Source organism: Primulina huaijiensis, chromosome 9 (genome assembly GCF_012295235.1).
Source record: "Primulina huaijiensis isolate GDHJ02 chromosome 9, ASM1229523v2, whole genome shotgun sequence".
NCBI lineage: Eukaryota > Viridiplantae > Streptophyta > Magnoliopsida > Lamiales > Gesneriaceae > Primulina > Primulina huaijiensis.
The window spans coordinates 18,299,184-18,317,379 of NC_133314.1; the positions used below are offsets into that span (position 1 = coordinate 18,299,184).

At 34.5% G+C, this 18,196-nt stretch overlaps 1 protein-coding gene across 2 annotated transcripts; it reads right to left on the reverse strand.

Moving 5' to 3' along the window:
* Nucleotides 1-1,482: 1,482 nt before the first annotated feature.
* On the reverse strand, nt 1,483-17,309 carry LOC140985111 (multisubstrate pseudouridine synthase 7). Of its 2 annotated transcripts, XM_073452866.1 has the most exons (20): nt 17,146-17,309; nt 16,987-17,065; nt 16,556-16,753; nt 16,237-16,451; nt 13,854-13,926; nt 13,504-13,560; nt 12,162-12,241; nt 12,020-12,082; nt 11,847-11,934; nt 9,815-9,918; nt 9,446-9,548; nt 8,819-8,892; nt 6,833-6,897; nt 6,220-6,386; nt 5,183-5,250; nt 4,950-5,010; nt 3,584-3,621; nt 2,925-2,993; nt 2,504-2,834; nt 1,483-2,035 (listed from the first exon to the last, which is right to left on the reverse strand). In XM_073452866.1, the coding sequence occupies exons 1-20, from the start codon at nt 17,226-17,228 to the stop codon at nt 2,009-2,011; spliced, it is 2,043 nt and encodes a 680-aa protein (XP_073308967.1). In that variant the 5' UTR covers nt 17,229-17,309; the 3' UTR covers nt 1,483-2,008. The 2 variants fall into 2 exon arrangements, with proteins under 2 accessions (XP_073308967.1, XP_073308968.1); XM_073452867.1 differs by lacking the exon at nt 17,146-17,309 and having other exon boundaries at nt 16,543-16,753.
* Between the last annotated feature and the right edge of the window lie 887 nt (nt 17,310-18,196).

Below are 18,196 nucleotides of genomic sequence, written 5' to 3' on the forward strand. Positions count from 1 at the left end.
TCTAGTGGTAAGCGCTTGATCATAACAATTGGTATCAGAGCGATGTCATGAGTTCAAGTCTCCCAAAAAGTATATGAAGGGGAATGTTGGATTAAGCGTGCATGAGTGAGAGTATTACTGAGATAGGTGATTTCCTGAGAAGTTCTCATGTGTCAAGCTACTGATGTTGTGTCGCTTGATTTGATTGGCTAAGTGGGTCGTAAAAGAGTGACACCAGATCTTAAAGGATAATACTGTCTCTGCTAGGGTCAGGACCGACGGTAAGGAAAGGGTAAGAATGATCTTACACGCACATCCCCGAACTCATGGGTCTAACAGCTCGACCCATTAGCACCTAAATAGGTTCACTCTACGCTACCACAAGTATAAGGAAATAAAGTTGTGCATTGGGTAACAACTATAGCTTTTGGCCTAGTGGTAAGCGCTTGATCATAACAATTAATATCAGAGCGAGGTCATGAGTTCAAGTTTCCCAAGAATCATATTTATGTACGTCTTGGAGGATGTTGGGTTAAGTATGCATGAGTGAGAATAACACTAGGATGAGTGACTTCCTGAGAAGTTATCAGACGTCAAGATGCTGACGTTGCACCGCTTGATCTTGTTGGCTAAGTGGGTAGTAAAAGAGTATCTTAACGGGTAATACTGTCTCTACTGGAGATAGGACCGACTTTAGGAAAATGGTAATAATGATCTCTAAGAGATAGAAGACAACACTAGTAGATAGACACGCATCTCCCCGGACTCATGGACCTAACAACCCTACCCATTAGCACCCAAGTAGGTGTACTATATGCTGTCAAAAGTATAAAAAAATAAAATTGCGCCTTGATTAACAACTATAGCTTTTGACCTAGTGATAACCGCTTGATCCTAACATTATCACTCAAGAATGTTGACGTTGTATTAATATTGCTAGTGCGTTCGATATTATATCAGCATTTTGATGAAAAATTATTTCTAAAAAAATTGAATTGACCGATAACATAACAAAAATTGAAAAATGTGCAACTTTTGCATGACATAAAATATTTAAGTTTTTAATATTCAAAATTTATTTTTCCCACATTTTGAAAATTAATGATTTTTTATACATTTACAATCAATCCTTCATAAAGCATCAACTATAAATAAGTATTGCATTCATCGCACATGAATTTCGAAATTAGTTTCAAGATTCAACCTTTTCCATCTAAAAATCTTTCCATTAGTCTAATTTATTCTTTTTTTTCTGGCATATATTGTAATAATGCGACAAAATCTTGTTTTTGGATTTTTCAATGCTGTTTGTTTTAAAATTTTAATGAATTTTATTTGTTTAACGCACCTTTCTAAGAGCTCAAAAGACTATTCCAAAAAAAAAAAAAAAAGACTATTTCATCAATTATCGATTTTGACTGCACGGATTGAACACTTCTTTGGTACATGTTTTAAAGATTTAAACAATGCAAATAGTACAAAGATTCATTGATCTCCACATAGACTACAAATTCCTTTTTATAATATAAAAGGGGAACCAAATAATTATTTCAAATGATTTCAAATCCCTATCTTCATTGTCGAATACCACACAACTGAAGAAAATCGAAACTTTCTTCTGGGGAAGTAATTCTTATGTTTAAAGGTCACATGTTAACATCTACATCTAAAAAGCATTGTCGACAGTCAAGTTCCAGCATCAAACAGATTACAATAATTTAAAATTTTATAACTTAAATAAAATGGGTAGGTACATAAGAATTCGCGAGTTCAAAACTTTGTGCCCATGCAAGCAATAAAGGACGACTTGCGCAAATCATACCTTAGAGCAGGAAATAACCATGATGGTAAAAAGATAGACTCTTATCTCCAGTTCCATTTTGACGTTTTCTTCTTCAGCAGCAGACTGTTTAGGGCATGGTCGTACCAGTAATCCAAGTATCAGCATTTACCTCATAAAATAGCTCAGCATTACAGATTAGTGCAACTTGATTAGTCAGGAAAGTGTTGAAATTTCTCCTTCGAGATCCTAGTTTAATGTTTTGTGAAAGGCAACCTACGCAGCAAAAAAGGTATAAGTCATCCTTGCAGCAGTACAATGAAACATAAACTAGACAGATTTTAATTGATTGTCTTATAACAAACAATATCAGTGTATCAGAAAAAGTATATTCTAAATCTACTGCTGTTAGAAGAATTTATGTTATGCCCATTAACAAAAGACATTTGAGCAAGTTTGTATACCAAGACAAGCTGCTTATTCATCTTTACTAAACTAATATCATTCATGTTTCATCTAATAGAGAAATGTATCCTGATCAAGATTACGAGAAAATAATCCCAGAGGAAGGAATTATGAATCAAACATTTGAATAAATCAGCTACTATGTAATTATAGATTTTTTTGGGAATAAGGATCTTATCCAATAAGTAGCATTTCATAATATAAAGAAATACATTTATATATGTATTGCCTAGGACTAAAATTTTGATACAGGGCTAAAGTTCAATTCCAGATGCTTACAGATGTTGATGTCTTCAGCAGTTCTCTTACTGCCATGGTAGCATAACAAGAAGCTGGGAGAATAAAGCTCAACTTGAGAGCTGTTAGGTTCTCCTGTGTCTTGGAGACATCCTCTGGTTGCATATCCTCCCCTCTATCACCCACCATTTCTCCACTTTCTGTAGACATCTCTATCTCATTCCCGACTTTGTGTGGCTTCAGCTTCAAATCAGCTTGCCACTTGTTTTGTACCTTCTCATCTCTACCATAGGTATGTGGACATGACTTGGCAACAATTTCCCAATCAGTCTTTGCCAAAGGTGCATCCATATCTTTGTATTTGACCAATTCCCTATGAAAATTGAAAAAGAAAAATCTAGTAAAAGTAACCAACTTTCAGTATGATATTGCAGGAAAAGTAAACAAAAAAGGTCAAGCAGACCATTCAAAGTCCTTAGGCCTTTCAAATACACGTCTATATGCCCCTGTAATTTTAATCATTGAGAACTCCCTGCAAGAAGTAATACCAATTATCAGAAAAACGAAGGCAGATAATACAGAAGCATTTGCTTGTCACAACAAAAAGGAAAGCAAGCAAGTATTGACAATATAAGGAGATGTGAGATTCCATTCCAAGTTGAATATGATACGAAAGTTAAGTCAATTATAAACTTTGGCTTAGAAACTTTAGTGTGAAGCTGGAAATCCGATTTTAAATGGTTCTTAAAATCATGATCGTTATAAGCCCACAAAAAATGTGACTATGCTTATAAGGCACACGAGGCTGAGCTATTGTACTTACATGCTTGCTAAGGTACAGCTCTACAATGAAGTGAATGTCTCGGACAAAAAACACTAGCTTTGGTATGCTTTAAAGATGCTTTCTAAGTGTGCCTTAAATGCAGGATATTGAATCTAAATAGAAATGCATGTTGTTCTATCGAAGACAAAAGAAAAAATACCAAATTCAAGAGCTTGAAATGCTAAGTACATTCAGTTCCATTTTTATGCCCTTCTGTACTCTCCTTTTGATGAATTAACTATCTACTCAATAACAAAATCTTCAACAATTTCTATGGCCCGTAACTTTAACTAACTCACTTGGTATTGTGCAAGCTCTTTGTCAAGCTGATACCATCCTGAAAAGTTTTAAAATGAAAAATGCAGGAAGTTGTAAAATGAAACTAACCATGAAAAGCAGGAAAAAAGGTCCATCATGAGCACTAATGGTAGAAATATTATGTCATGTGTATTGACATGTCAACACTACACTAGTTTGATCCATGTACCCGACAGCCATTATTCATTTCCAATTAATTTTCTCTTACACCAATCCTACCAGCACACATACACATGCATAATATTGAGCAACCACATGTAAAACCCCAATTTTTAGAATCACAAAAATTGTTTCTAAAGACCCTCTAGAATAAGTGTACTGTTTTCAAACTTGTAACACAGAAACGATGTCGGTTGGATTGGACCACAGATATTTCAATGGCAATGTAAAAATCTTATCTGTTACCACAATGACATGGTTAATACCCTACATGACCAAACTAAAGATTCCGAGTACTTAGGTCCTAAAAGGATTTATAGTAAAATAAAAATAAAAAGTTAGACCCAAAAAAATAAAAAAACAAGAAGCAAGAAGTATGTGAAGAGGTCCAGTTTATTACTCCTCTTCTTGTCTCTGCTTATTTCATAAACATTTTCTTCTTGAGATACAAATAAGCTAATCTGATGTTGTGAGTTAAAAAAAATTAATTAGAAATGTTACAAGTGTCTAGAAGGAAGTAATAATTAAAAATAGGTTTTTACTGCTGAAATAAATGAAAATGGCATTTATAATGTATTTTTTTCATCTACGTTTTTATTATAAAAATAATAATTTATAATACATTTAAAAATAAAAATTGTAAATTAAATATTAATTTAGAATAATATAAAAATATAATTAAATAAAATAATAAAAATAATAATCTGTAGTAAAAGACATTTGTAAATGCATGCAAAACATTGTTATTTGTCAGTCAAAAAAAATTTGTTATTTGTTAATAACATTTCCTTAAAAATAATTTTGAGAATTAGATCACTGTCGTAATCAAAATATAATATTTATAAATAATAATAAAAAAGAAGAATAGATGTGGAATAAATGAAGGTAAAAAGAGTAAGATATTGGTAAAATTCGAAAAGGTAGACAATGCATTTTAATTAGTAAAAACAATAAATAAAAACAGCCCAAAAACACGAAGAGCTTTGGTTCTGTTCTTGGCCGTGTTTGTTTATTAATGCTCTAGACATATGTTCCAAAACAGAACAGAAACAAATTGTTTTTGGTATTGTAAACAGAACCAAAATTGTTTTTACTCAAAAATGGTAGATCTAGATCGGAATCCCAAAAAATGAATCTACAAACTGAAAAAATCAAACAAACAAACAAGATCAGAAACGAGTATCTCACCTTTTCTGCTAAGTCATGATAGACTTTTTCAATATCATTTGTTGGATAAGTAATCCTCGACCTGCCAATATCAGAGCATCAAAAAGGTTGCTGGCAACTACATCTCCTACCCCTTTGTAAAAGGGGGAATATTTATGAATATTTTAAAACAAATAATTAGATAAACCAGAGATTAGGGAAAGGGAAAGGAACTTTAGCCACTTTACAAGGTGTCAGGTCCAACTAAACTTTACCCAGGTAAAGGAAGGATAATATCATCAACAGTGTAATCTCCGGTGACTATATCATCTTCCTTAATTACCTGCTCAGAAGAAACATCTTAGATTCTTACAAGTAAGAATCATCATACATAGAGAATACGAAGACATCCATTCCAATATTATACAGCAGATTACATGTGATAATTAGTAGGAATGTTTAGTCTTGCCTACGGGTCACAAACAACCATGTTTAACATCCTGATTTATATCTTGTAGAGCAATAACAAAATGAAGTCCATAAACTAATACATGGATGAAATGCAGCTAAAAGTACAGTTTGAAGAAATTTGGAATAATTTATAAGTTTAAAAAGCAAAAAGACTATTCCAATATATATAAGATCAATTCTAAATCCAAAAATCCTATTCTAGATCCAGATCATCAGTGATACAGAAAGCCAAATTGACTCTAATTTGATGTGATAATATATACTAAAGGCAGAGCATTATCTAATTGTTTGAGGATGATTTAAGAATGGGTATTCAACACAGTCAAGCAATGAACGTTTCAAGATTTCTCTTAGAAGATAATAATTTTTGGAGATGCCATCCATTTACCTTTTATTCAGAATCAATTCATGAAATAGCTTATTGCAAAATTTAAAGTAGATACCTTCACTATGACATATCTTTCAAATGAAAGGGTACAAATGATAAAAGAGAAGATATTTCTGTTTGTATTTTATGTACATAAACTTAGGGTCGGTCAGCCACAGGTGGAATTGTACAGTGCCCATTGCAATATCAATACTTCGTATACATTAACTGCTTTCTGATAGCAAAGTTCGTACGCGATTTAATTGTCTTTCATACAATTCCTAGAAGCAAGTCCTTAAAGCCTTAAGGCAAAGAAAATTTACATATATGCCCAACACCAGTGCATCAGATGGCAAAAGTGGGCTCTCATACTAAACAATAAGAAGATTTGAAGTGAATGAATGAGATTTGTTCCCAAGTTTTTCGAAAAGATATTAAGCGAATAAATGAAATATGGATAGTAGAAGAAAATACCTTGACCAATGTGGATGTTAAATCTGGAGCATCAGTTATGCCACCTAGATCATCATCTACATGATCGCATTCGCCATTTTTGCTCTCCAAATACAATATTTTTGCTTTGTCCTCAGCATTTGCATCTTTGCAGTACACCAAATCACCCAACACAATCTGGTGAACCCCTACATAAGGATAATTAGCAAACAAAGAGATATAAGTTCAGATATCAGTTATATTCTCCTTCCAATGCAGTTCAATATAGAAACTTCGCAACTAAAAGTGAGCAGAAAAGGGAGGAAATACAAAATGAAAAGGAGAAGGCGGCCAGAGTGAAGACGGTGGCTCCAGAGGAGAGGAAACAAAGGATAAAAATGTTTTTTGCACTCCATTTTTGACTTCTCACACTCCAAATAAGATGTATACATTAAACTAGATGTTGAAACTATATCAGAACGATCATGGGTAAACCTAATGCGATTTGTTAGAAGTTTTCCACAGTTTCACTTATAACAATCATTAGTAAACTTGCGGGAGTTTGTTAATCAAAAACTTTCTGCAGAAAACCCATAAAAATATTATTTCTCCATGGCCAAAATATAGAACATAGAATGCAGAAAACTACACATACCATATTTTTGAACTCTTACACTTGCTGCGTGGTTCCATAGATAGCTCTGATAACTATGCACAAACCTAAAAGTTGAAAATGAAGCATCTTTACAGATTATGTGATGTAAATTTTTATTCGAAGGGACAAAAGTTAGTTTGTCAACAAAACACTGCATCAGTGCTTTGTCTACAACGTTGTTTCCATTTTATCTAACCTCATATCATCATACCATACAAAGGCCTCACTGCATCAAAAAATGATGAAGCACACACCATTGGAAAACTAACATCAAATAATATTTGCAATAATAATCATCAAGTCTTACGATGTAGACCAATCAAGTTCATATAAAAGTTGAAAAAAAACAGTCAATATAATATCAGGTCGTTAGAGTAAAGGGACATGCAATCTGGAGAGTAAGCATAACAGGAGCTTTCTCAAATTCTGCCAAATCATATGACAAAGGTATGCATGAGTAATGACTAAGAATTTGTTCTACACAAGAATACAAGTACTAATTATAATTTTTTAATGAGAGAGAAAATCATAATTTTGCAGCAAAATGTCTACTGCCTACCAGGGAGGTGGGAAGAAAATTTGGAGAAGGGAGGTATTCTGGAGTATATTCAGTGAGGAATAAGAAACTACAAAACCATTGACACATTTTTAGAATCAAAAGAGAGAACAATAAAGATCCAACCAATAAAGACTCTACAAAAGGTGACCGCCTACCGCCTCGGCCGCCTAGGCGGTGCCTAGACAGTGCCTAGGCGGTTGAATTTTTTAAAGTAATTTTTTATAGATAATCATAAATAATCATGCAATATAATCACAAATTGTCATCATTTTTTATGTAAAATGTGCAATTAAATCATGTTTAAACACAAAGAAACTTCATACAATATAATATCATCTAGATAATGTACAATTAATAAAGATTCATCATCATATTAATGTTATCATGTTAAGAAAGTAATATAATTACTTTTACCAAAAAACTAAGTTTAAATTTCAAAGTTTCAATCAATTATCCATCATTAAAACAAGTAGTAGACTAAACAGAATATTTAAGTTAGGCATTCCATATTATTAAAAAAGTATGATAAATAATAAATATACAATGTCTAACCTAAATATTCTGACTGCTGGCGGCGATCGGCGGACAGCGGGCGGCGGGTTGTGTGTGGTGGTTGAGACTTGAGAGTTGAGAGTGAAAACCAAAAATAAAATAAAGAAAGTGAGGTGTACTAGGGTTTCGATATTTAAAATTTGTTGACTTTGATTAAGTTTTTAAAATTGTTGACTAGGTTTTTAAAATTGTTGACTACAATTTAAAAATCTTGACAGCCCGCCTCGCTGTCTAGCCCGCCTGCTCGCCGCCTCGACCTGCCTCCCCAACGCCATATAGCTTGGACCGCCTAAAACACCTGCCTCATGCATAGGCTGTGCGGTCAAGGGCCGCCTACCGCCTAGGCACTGGGCCGCCTAAAAAACCTGTCTCATGCATAGGCTGTGCGGTCGAGGGCCGCCTACCGCCTAGGCACGGCCGCCTCGACCGCCATTTAGAACACTGCCAGAAACAGAACTGTTTACCCATTTATTGTTTCCAAAAAAATAGAAAAGAAACAGCGTTTTTACGAGCCTCCCAAATAAACCCTTTATAGTTCTTTTTTATTCAAGGTGGTAATAATTTCCAACTTTTTAATCATCACAAAACATTAGACTACACCAACAAACACAGCCGTAAACCACCAAAACCAAGCTGAATTAAGAAGAGATGCACTAGTACAGAAGTAACTAGCAGAAGTAGGATGGATTGATTTGCTAGGGGGAGAGCAAATAGTAAGACTAGTAACAAATATAATCAATTTGTGGTCTTGCTTCATAATAACCATGAATCAAAATTACACGCAAACCAAATTAATGAAATTAGATTGTGGTAGTGAAAAAAAAGTAGACATGTGTAAGTTTTAAATAAAACCTTAATCAGTTAAAATCACTTACATCATTCTCAATGTCCTGGGTATAGCCAACAAAGCTTGCAAGTAATTTCCAGGAGATTTTTGGAAACAATGCAGCTGGATTTTCAAAAAAGAAAATGCTAATGATGAGCAGGAAAATAAGTTATCTGCTTAAAAAAATGGAAAACTAAGTAGTTCATAATGAAAGGAGCTTATTGTTGCTTTTAAGTAGAATGAACGAAAAAATATCATTGGTCAAACCAAAAAAGCTGCATATTTAGCCAAAACTTAACAAAGGTAATTGACAGGAGGAACCTCTACTATTTTAAAACAAAACCTTGAAAGAAACTAAATCCATCATGATGCCTCTTGACTCTTGGAAACTATTCATATACGAGAATTTTAGGGAGGCAATATTTGATACAGATTGACTAGTGAAGGCAATATTTGATACAGATTGTAAATTCCAAAATATTTATAGAAAATTACTATTGATTGTGATTTGATCTGACACATTTAATTTGTCTACACTTCTATCCCAAAATTCCCAATTTTTTTTATTCTCATCCAATGAAGGCTTAAACATTAACAAATAAATATAGGCATGGTGATAATAAAACCTATTGCATTAAAAAAAGGAAGACTGATAAACGCAAAACAGGATACTTACAATAGCACGCTCTGCAACTAGATGACGAGGTAACTGTCTTAGAGTTCCTTCAATGTCGCCACTCTCCTCGTAATATTCCCGTATCTTTTTTATAGCATCCCTTTGTGATCAATATATTAGTCAAGATAAACCTATAAAAAATACACCTATACAATCTTAAACACCTTTTAGAGAATAAGTACTCATACACTTTTGGCACCTCGACTCCATAGCCGCCCCCACCAACCGCTGATAATTATTCATTATAATATACAATTATATGGTATAAGATATTTATATTATATTAATCATTTGTCAAGTCTAGACCCAGAACCCTTCAAGTTAAACTATATATATGTATGTACGTGTGAGGAGAAAAGAAAAAGGATATCCCCTTCTCTTGGATCAAGAATCAAGTTAACCGCAGTTTTCCATTCTCCACGCAGTAATGCAGCTCCAATGAGATGAGTAGGTACAGAACTGCTTCCAAAACGCTAAAACATACGGGATGAAATGAGATAACAATCCATACAGGAAAAAGGTAAAAAAATCCAAACAATGTTTATGTTTACATTTTAATAAACATCAAGCCTTCATGGAAATAAAGAACGACTCATATGCATAAGCATGTCCCACCAAATATCTCAGCAATCTAGGTAAATATTACATATAGCGCTGCAAAGTAAATATACAAGTACACAACTACAGTGGTCATCAAATACCGGGGCCATTCTCTTTCGGCACTATTAATTGCAAAAATATTATGGCATGTGTTATGAAACATGGAATGTTGCAAATGTTATTTCAATTTTTAATGTAGCTTTTATGCAATTTCAGTTCATAAACAAGTTTAATTAGCTAAGGCTTGTCTTTGCCTAAATGCTCATGACTTTGTTCAAATTTGTTCAAATCAGGCCAATGAATTACGAGAGTGCATGGTATGCTATGGATTTGGTTTCCATTGATTTGTTGTTGCTCGGGGACGGTTAAAGGTTCGACACATTAATATACCAAAAAGAATTTTCAGTGTACAACAGTACAAGAATATCATCACATGTGATTAACTTCAAGTTACCATACATTAAATTATAACTCATTCGTTGAGTAATTGTGCCTGGACTTGGAGGACTTCAAAATTTGGCACATACCAGACCTTAACTGAGACAACGGCCCGGTGTTCGTTTTGGCTCAAAAATAAGTGTTTGGTTCAGCTCTGGTGTTTGGTGCCAGTTTAGCCAAACGCAAAGGGTTTATTTCTTTCTGGTTTTGTTTTTACATAAACACCTAATATCACATTACCATAATAACCTCTATTATTTGATTACTTAGACACATATTAATAATATAATTAATAATTTTAAGGAAAATATATCAGTAGATAAAGTGTTTTAAACTCTATGTAACATTTACAACCGATTGTTTGGTTTAGGAATTCTCAAGTTAATTAGGATGAATGATGTTGCTAGATATGAATCCTCAATGTGTAACCAAAAATGTATTGAGTATTAACAGAATATTTGTAACAACTATGGGTTATCCCGATCTCCCTCTGGGGCCTTCTCCCGTAAACGGGATCCCTCTAGGATATTCTACATCACTGGTTTTCCCACGTTTCATTACTCATAGAATATCTCAATCCCTGAAATTGGCACCAAACCTCTAGGAATCTAGGTATTTATCTTGAAGGTCATGGGTTCGATTGTTGGGAAAGGCGAAAGAAACTCATTTTCAAAGGATGGGGATTGGAGTTCATGGGTTCGAGTGTTAGACAAGGCGAAAGAAACTCATTTTCAAAGAATGAAAGTATTCTGTGAGTAATGGCGCGTGTCCTGCCCAATTGGTACAAACACACCTAGGTATTTATCCTAGAGATCTTGCGTTCGAGCGTCGAAGAAGGCGAAAAAACCCATTTTCCAAGGATGCGGAAATTCTATGAGGAACGGCGTATGAAACCCGTGAGGGAGAAGGCCTCAAAAGGAGCTCGTTTACGGGAGAAAGCCCCTAAGGGAGCCCAAGATCAGGATAGCTCATGGTCGTTACAATATTGGCCTTATCAAGTTCTTTAGAAAACAAATTTCCCACCAGTTTTAGAGTGCTTGAAATTTAGAGGAGGCAGGACAAACATCAGTGAAAATTTTCTTAATGATCTCAATAATATAGATTATAGACAAGTTATGGTGAAGCCAGCATCTATTACCAAAAACTATGATAAACAAACCTGTAGAACTATATCCTTACTCCTTAGTGTCTTCCAAATAATCATTCCATTGTTTCATGCTTATTATGATGTTCAGTATTATGTTTAGCCATTTTGACAACTGGATATTGTAAAAATTGTCTGGCATTAATAAAAGCATTCATCAAGGTTTTCCATGTTAAATTTAGCAATTTACATGAGTGAATAATTTTATCAAATATTAACCTGCAAACCGAAGTAGTTGATAAATCCATGCTTTCCCAAGGCACTCGTGGATTCTCTGATAATATCCTCATTTTCAGCTATTACACTTCTGGAAGAATTAAAAACACAACCAAGGATTAAATATGCGTAAAACCTACTGAAATTGCGCCCATACCAGATATTGAAGTGCATACCTTAGAGTAATTGTAAATCGATTTCCTTGGAGTTGCCCAAGAAGGAGACCATCATGCACGTGGCTGTACATGATATTCAAAAAAGTTATAGAGTCAACTTCAGAAATGCATGTGGATACAACTTGCAAGGTCAGGCACGTACCAAAAGTTTCCGACTTTAATACCAACTAATCTTTCATTCAGTGCCGCTAATCTATTAGCTCGCTGCTTAAAAACAGTAACCTGTAAGCAATGACAAAGGTACAATACTTTGCATGATAAGAATAATAGAACAGCAAAATTCCATTATTATGTGGTAGATTTAACTGTAAGCTAATGCAGAAATTACCTCATCTTAGATATCTCTTAAAATGGATAGAATGGGATTAACTTATTTACATACTTTCTAAGCTACGTATATGTAATCATTGTGCGTTCTTGGTTTAGTTTTATTGTGCAATCCATGAAATAACCCTCTTCTTCAAGAAGTTTTAGCCCACTATCACTCAAATAAATAGGCAGGGGTCTATCGAACCCCCTTATTAGGGCTCTGGCAGCGTTTTTAAAAGAATGACAGCCAATGTGCAAAAAAATGCAAGAATATGACTTAGTTTTAATGAGTGATAGAGACATAGAGTGGAAATAATTTTTGGAAGACTATCATTTAGCCAATGTGGTCGGGGAACTAATGCAAAGAAAAATCCTTAACTAGGCAAATGGGACAAAGAAGTGGAACTCTGGATGAGATATCACCAATATAAGAATAAACAACTCTGTCCACAAATAGATAGAAAAGCCACCCCGTGCTCATCCACAAACAGCAGCAACAAAGGACTTGCTTTTGGTGACAATTTAGCATCTTGCTATACCGAGTGAAGTTGACTTCATGCTTCGCTACAAAATCTTTCCATGCTCAACACCGTCAAAACAGGTTGGAGAAGCCCAAGCAAACATCAATCTCAAGGTTATTTATAACATACATGCATAAAAGATCATGATAGTACTGCAAAGCTCAGCCTACTCATAAAGGGATGTTATGGAGATGGGTGAACAGACCCAATCTTTTTATGCCAACTAAGATTTTTCAACAACAGGGATCTGGAAAATCTAAGCGTGATATTATGATAGATACACCAAAATGCTAAAACAACAAACAAACAAACAAATAAAAAAAATGAAAAACCACAAACACAGTTATCTGATGTCAACATAAAAAATGTGAAAATGTGTGACAACTATTCCAGGACATATGGCAGACTACGACTTTTGTACATGATTAAGCAATTTACAGTTCCATTAACACTGATAGGTGAATTGTAGCCAACAGTTTTCCAGAATTAAAAGAATATGGGCAATAACCTCTTTGAATGCAAACTGGATAACATCTTTAAGAAAGTTTAACTAGTTATTATGTTAACAACTGGTAGTCCAATAATAATAAAAAAATAAAAAGAGGATGAATATTTATGTCTGTCAAGCAAAAAAAAATAGATGAGACAAATTACCCTTTGAGTAGACACAGACCGCTTATCTTTTGTTCCTGCAAATCCAAAAGACCTGGGCTGCAAAATGAAAACAGAAAAACTTGAGAGAATTGTTAACTTCACGGCATGTAGTGTAGGACTGAAAAAGCTTTTTAACCATAATCATAAGTCAAAGAAAACAAAGAATCCTGTTCATAGGAGAAAAGAGGCAGTGAATTAATGGAAGCATGTTTATCCTTCCAATGTCATCCATTATTACCATTAGCCAGCAGTGAAGGGTAACAACTCCACACAGCCAAGTAAATATTTACTAAAAGCTGCTTGAATACTAAAAGGAGATTGAACAAACCTGAATGATATATGCGCATTACCTGAACGCCAAGCATTTTTCCAAGAAGCCCAAGGGCCTCCTGTGTATCCTTGTTCTCTTTGTAAAGATGAAACCTGAAAAGATTGTGCAAAAATCCACTTTATTGGTACAGCGCAGCAAAACGCCATGAACATGAAAATAAGGCCAAACGAAGAGCTACTATCGGCTTTAGCAAAAAAATCTCAACGGGAAACAACTATCAGATCACAATATGCAGGATGCATCCAAAGGTAATGGATATTCACTGTTTCAGTTACCAAATCGAAGCAAGATATTAAGATAAAATATCAAAGATAAAACCAACCAAACTATTTTAACATGTTATGCCAGGTCACAAGTGGAGTGCTCCCAATGTTGTAAATGACAGGAGGCAGTGGGAGGGTGGTCAGTGACCGCCTACCGCCTCTACCGCCTAAGCGGTTGAAATTTGAATTTTTTTTTAGCATTTTTTTATGGGTAATCATATATAATCATGCAATGTAAAATTATAGATAATCATCATTTTTTATATAATACATGTAATTAAAAAATGTTTATGCATAAAAAAGCTTCATACAATATAATAAAATCTAGACAAAGTGCAAATAAATACATAAATGCAAACTAACAAGATAATTAATGTGGTGGCTGATGGCGGCTGCGGCTGGAGGCGGTTTGAAACAGGTGGTTATTGATGGTGGAGGACACTTGAAATATAAAAGAGAGTGAAAAGTGTTTTTATTATATCTAGGATTTTTTAAATTGATTGACTTTGACTTATTTTTAAAATTATTTGACTTTGACAGTTGAATAGAATTTTAAATTCACTTACCGCCTACCGCATTTAGAACACTGAGTGCTCCACAAATCCATGAAGATATACAATAAAGAACAACATTTTTGGGTACGGTGGGGGGGTGGGATAACAAATGAACCGGTAACTAGCACCAATAGATTGCACATATGACTTAAGCCTTAGAACACTCGCATTATTTTCAACCTTCAAAGCATAAATCAAACTTCTTCAATTCTTACCAGCCCAATTTTCCAAAAACTTGATCATTGTTAGGGTTCGATCAATACGGCCACTCAATAAAGGATGTTATAAAAATCATTAGCTAAACTGAGTTTTAAGTAAACTTTAATGAAACGAGAAAGTTGCAATGTCACAAATATATAAATATGAAATAATTAAGTCACAATGTCACACAAAACAACAAATAATTAATGAGTTTATAATAATAAGTAACACAATTAAAATTCTTCAATCATCCAAATCAAGATCATCTTCTTCCATCGAATCATCAGAGTCCCTAGAACTTTCGGAGAAGTTGCATTTTCAATTTGTGAACTTGGGCTGCTAGGGTTTGGGGTTGGGTTGGGCCTTTTGTAATTTAAGTTACTAATTAAAAAAAACGAAAATGCAACTTCTCTGTTAGTGAATTATTTTAAAAAAAGCAATCTCAGGAGCGCCTAAGGCGCCCCCGATAGCCCTTTCAAGGCGAGCTCAGGCGCGCGCCTGGGCTCGCCTTTGTGAATCGTTGCGCCTGGGGCCGCCTCTAGCCTAGTCTTTGACAACTATGCAAGTGACCTCCAATATCAGCCAACATCTGCTTCAAACCGCTTCAAGCCGCCGCCGCCATCAACCATCACCTTAATTATCTTGTTAGTTAACCTCTATATATTTATTTGTACTTTGTCTAAATTGTATTATATTGTATTAAGCTTTTTTTTATGCATAAACATTATTTAATTACATATATTACATGAAAAACGGTGATTATTAATAATTATATTGCATGATTGTATGTAATTACATATAAAAAATTGTTACAAAAATTCAACCGCCTAGGTAGTGACCGCCACCGTCTCCCGCCATTTACAACATTGAGCGCAATGACCTATTAAGGACACGAAATGTTCAGACTTCAGAGGTAAAACTTTTCCACATTCTTGCATATAAAGAGCAAGAACCTTTATTTCTCTTCATCCTTGAGAGAGTACTGTCAGCGAACTTAATGACCTAGAGAGCACGTTTATTTACTACACATTTGGCAAACAAACAATCAAAAGAAATTAATCACGTATAAAATCAATACATACTTTTCACAACGGCGTCAGTATCAACACAAAGTTCAATCCTCGTATTACTGTAGCACTGAATGAGCATAAAAATTCCCTATGTATGCCGCAATTTTGTTGCGAATAATGTCCATACTCATTTTCAAAAATCATGTCACTGATAATCATTTTCTTTAAAAAAGTCCCAATACTATGTCTGGACTCAAAGACCTATTTTTCTAATATCTCCTACTTCTTTCCTCGCATTATCCAGCTTTTCCCTGAGGATTTAGGGTCTTAACAATTAAATATATAATGTGCATTGAAATATTAAAAAAAATCACCTCAGAAACTTGCCAAGGTGTTCTGGCCAACTATCTGAACCTCTACAATCATAAGGTCTATCACCTCGATCTTTTCTTTTCCTTGAGTCCCTTCCCTTATCATTCCGTCTACCTGAATCCAGCCGCAATCTGATGCACTTAGATGAGGAATCTGGACCGTCTATGGTGTCAGAAACAAGGAATTTCAGTTTCTCCTTGAAGAAGTTATGAACCGCCTGAAAGTAGATAAACAACCTTTCTTAAGAGTTAAGACCAGAAACAAATAATATGATATGAAACCAGTTACGTAAAATAAATGAGCAGAACTTGTCCAAAATACCGTCCGATGGGACTTATCAGAACTGGGCAAGAGAACAATTGATTCATTGCTGCCCCCAACACTGGAGGAAACTTGATCTATAAAAGCTTTCAACTTCTCTGCATCGATGTCACCAGCAAGAACTCTAAACTTTTCTATCTCCGGGACGTAATCTTTAGCCAATAGATCACATATCGTTTCTCTCTTTTCCTCAGCAATCTATTAGACCATGTTTTAACAGAAAAGGTCATGTAATCAGGATGGGACAGAGAGTTGAGCAGACGGACCATTGAATATCAAGGTGATTTCACATATTTCTGGGATAAAATTTGCATTTAGAAAACTAAAGTTTGAATTTTTCATTACTTATGTGTGAAAAATCCTCTCAACTCACTTCCTGCCGATAATGTTAACGTAATAGACCAAAGTGATTAAAGTATCAACTTCAGTACCTCTGGTGGAGCATCCAGCGAGGTTAGACGGACAATATTTCCATCCAAATCGACTTCATTCACAATAAAATCAGAATATCTGGAAAAAAAAAAAGTTTCCAATCGAAAATCAGAAAGGTTTTTACCTCTAGTCATTAGGTTTCTCATCTCTGTAATTACCTCTGCTTGAGAATTCCGCGAAATCCCGGGAGATTGGAGATGTAGCAAAGAATCCCGACATCGGATTCTTCAATGGATGTCATATTGATCCTTGGAGTGGTGACAGAAAGTGGGAGAGGTTTAGGGAGGGCTTTACTACGGACACAGCAGACACTCGGGATAATTGTTTTTCCCCCCCTTGTGATACATCAAATTTTTTTTAAAATCCCTATGCAATATTAATAGGTTAATAATCATCTCATTGTTTAAAAAATTAGGTCGCGTGTATCAATTTATTTTGAATCTCATTGTTTAAAAAATTAGGTCGCGTGTATCAATTTATTTTGAATTTTTTGTAATATTTTTTTTGTCCTTTAGTAAATAACACCTGATACACTATCGGCTCTCTCATAATCGTTCTCGCTTTTGTTCCAGATAAGAAGATTTAGAAAGAAACCCCTAATCTCCAAATTATTGTAGCCGCTTCCGCAAAGTTTTGGTTTTGTTCACAAATTCGGTATTTGTTTAGTGTTATGTTACTCTTTCATTGTATGGATCAGTCGATCAAGTTCGATGTATGGTATGGAGGTAAGTTTAAGGTTAATCCAAAAAGAACGTATCCAAAAGTAGTTTATATTGGAGGGGTTAAACACAAGAATGAGGATTTCAATAGGTTTAATTTTTCAGATTTAAGACTATATGTGGTAAACGCAATTGTGCTAGAAGTCATGAGAATACGACTGACAATTACAGGCATTTGGGAAAGAGAATTGAGAAGATTGTCGGGGATAATCCTGACATAAAAATTGAACATCTACAAAATGTGATAATGACCAAATGTGGAGTTGATGTAAGCAAATGGAAGGTGATAAAGGCTAAGAAAGATGCTATTAAGGTGATTATAGGGGTTGACATCATACAATGTCATCTTCTACGAGACTATTGTGATACAGTGAGATAATTTAACATGAAGTACTTTTGTCCTCAAGAGAAAATGAATATTTTGAGCCTCCAACATTTGATAAGATTTATATAAGCTTGCACGCAATGAAATCTTCTTTCTTAGGAGGTT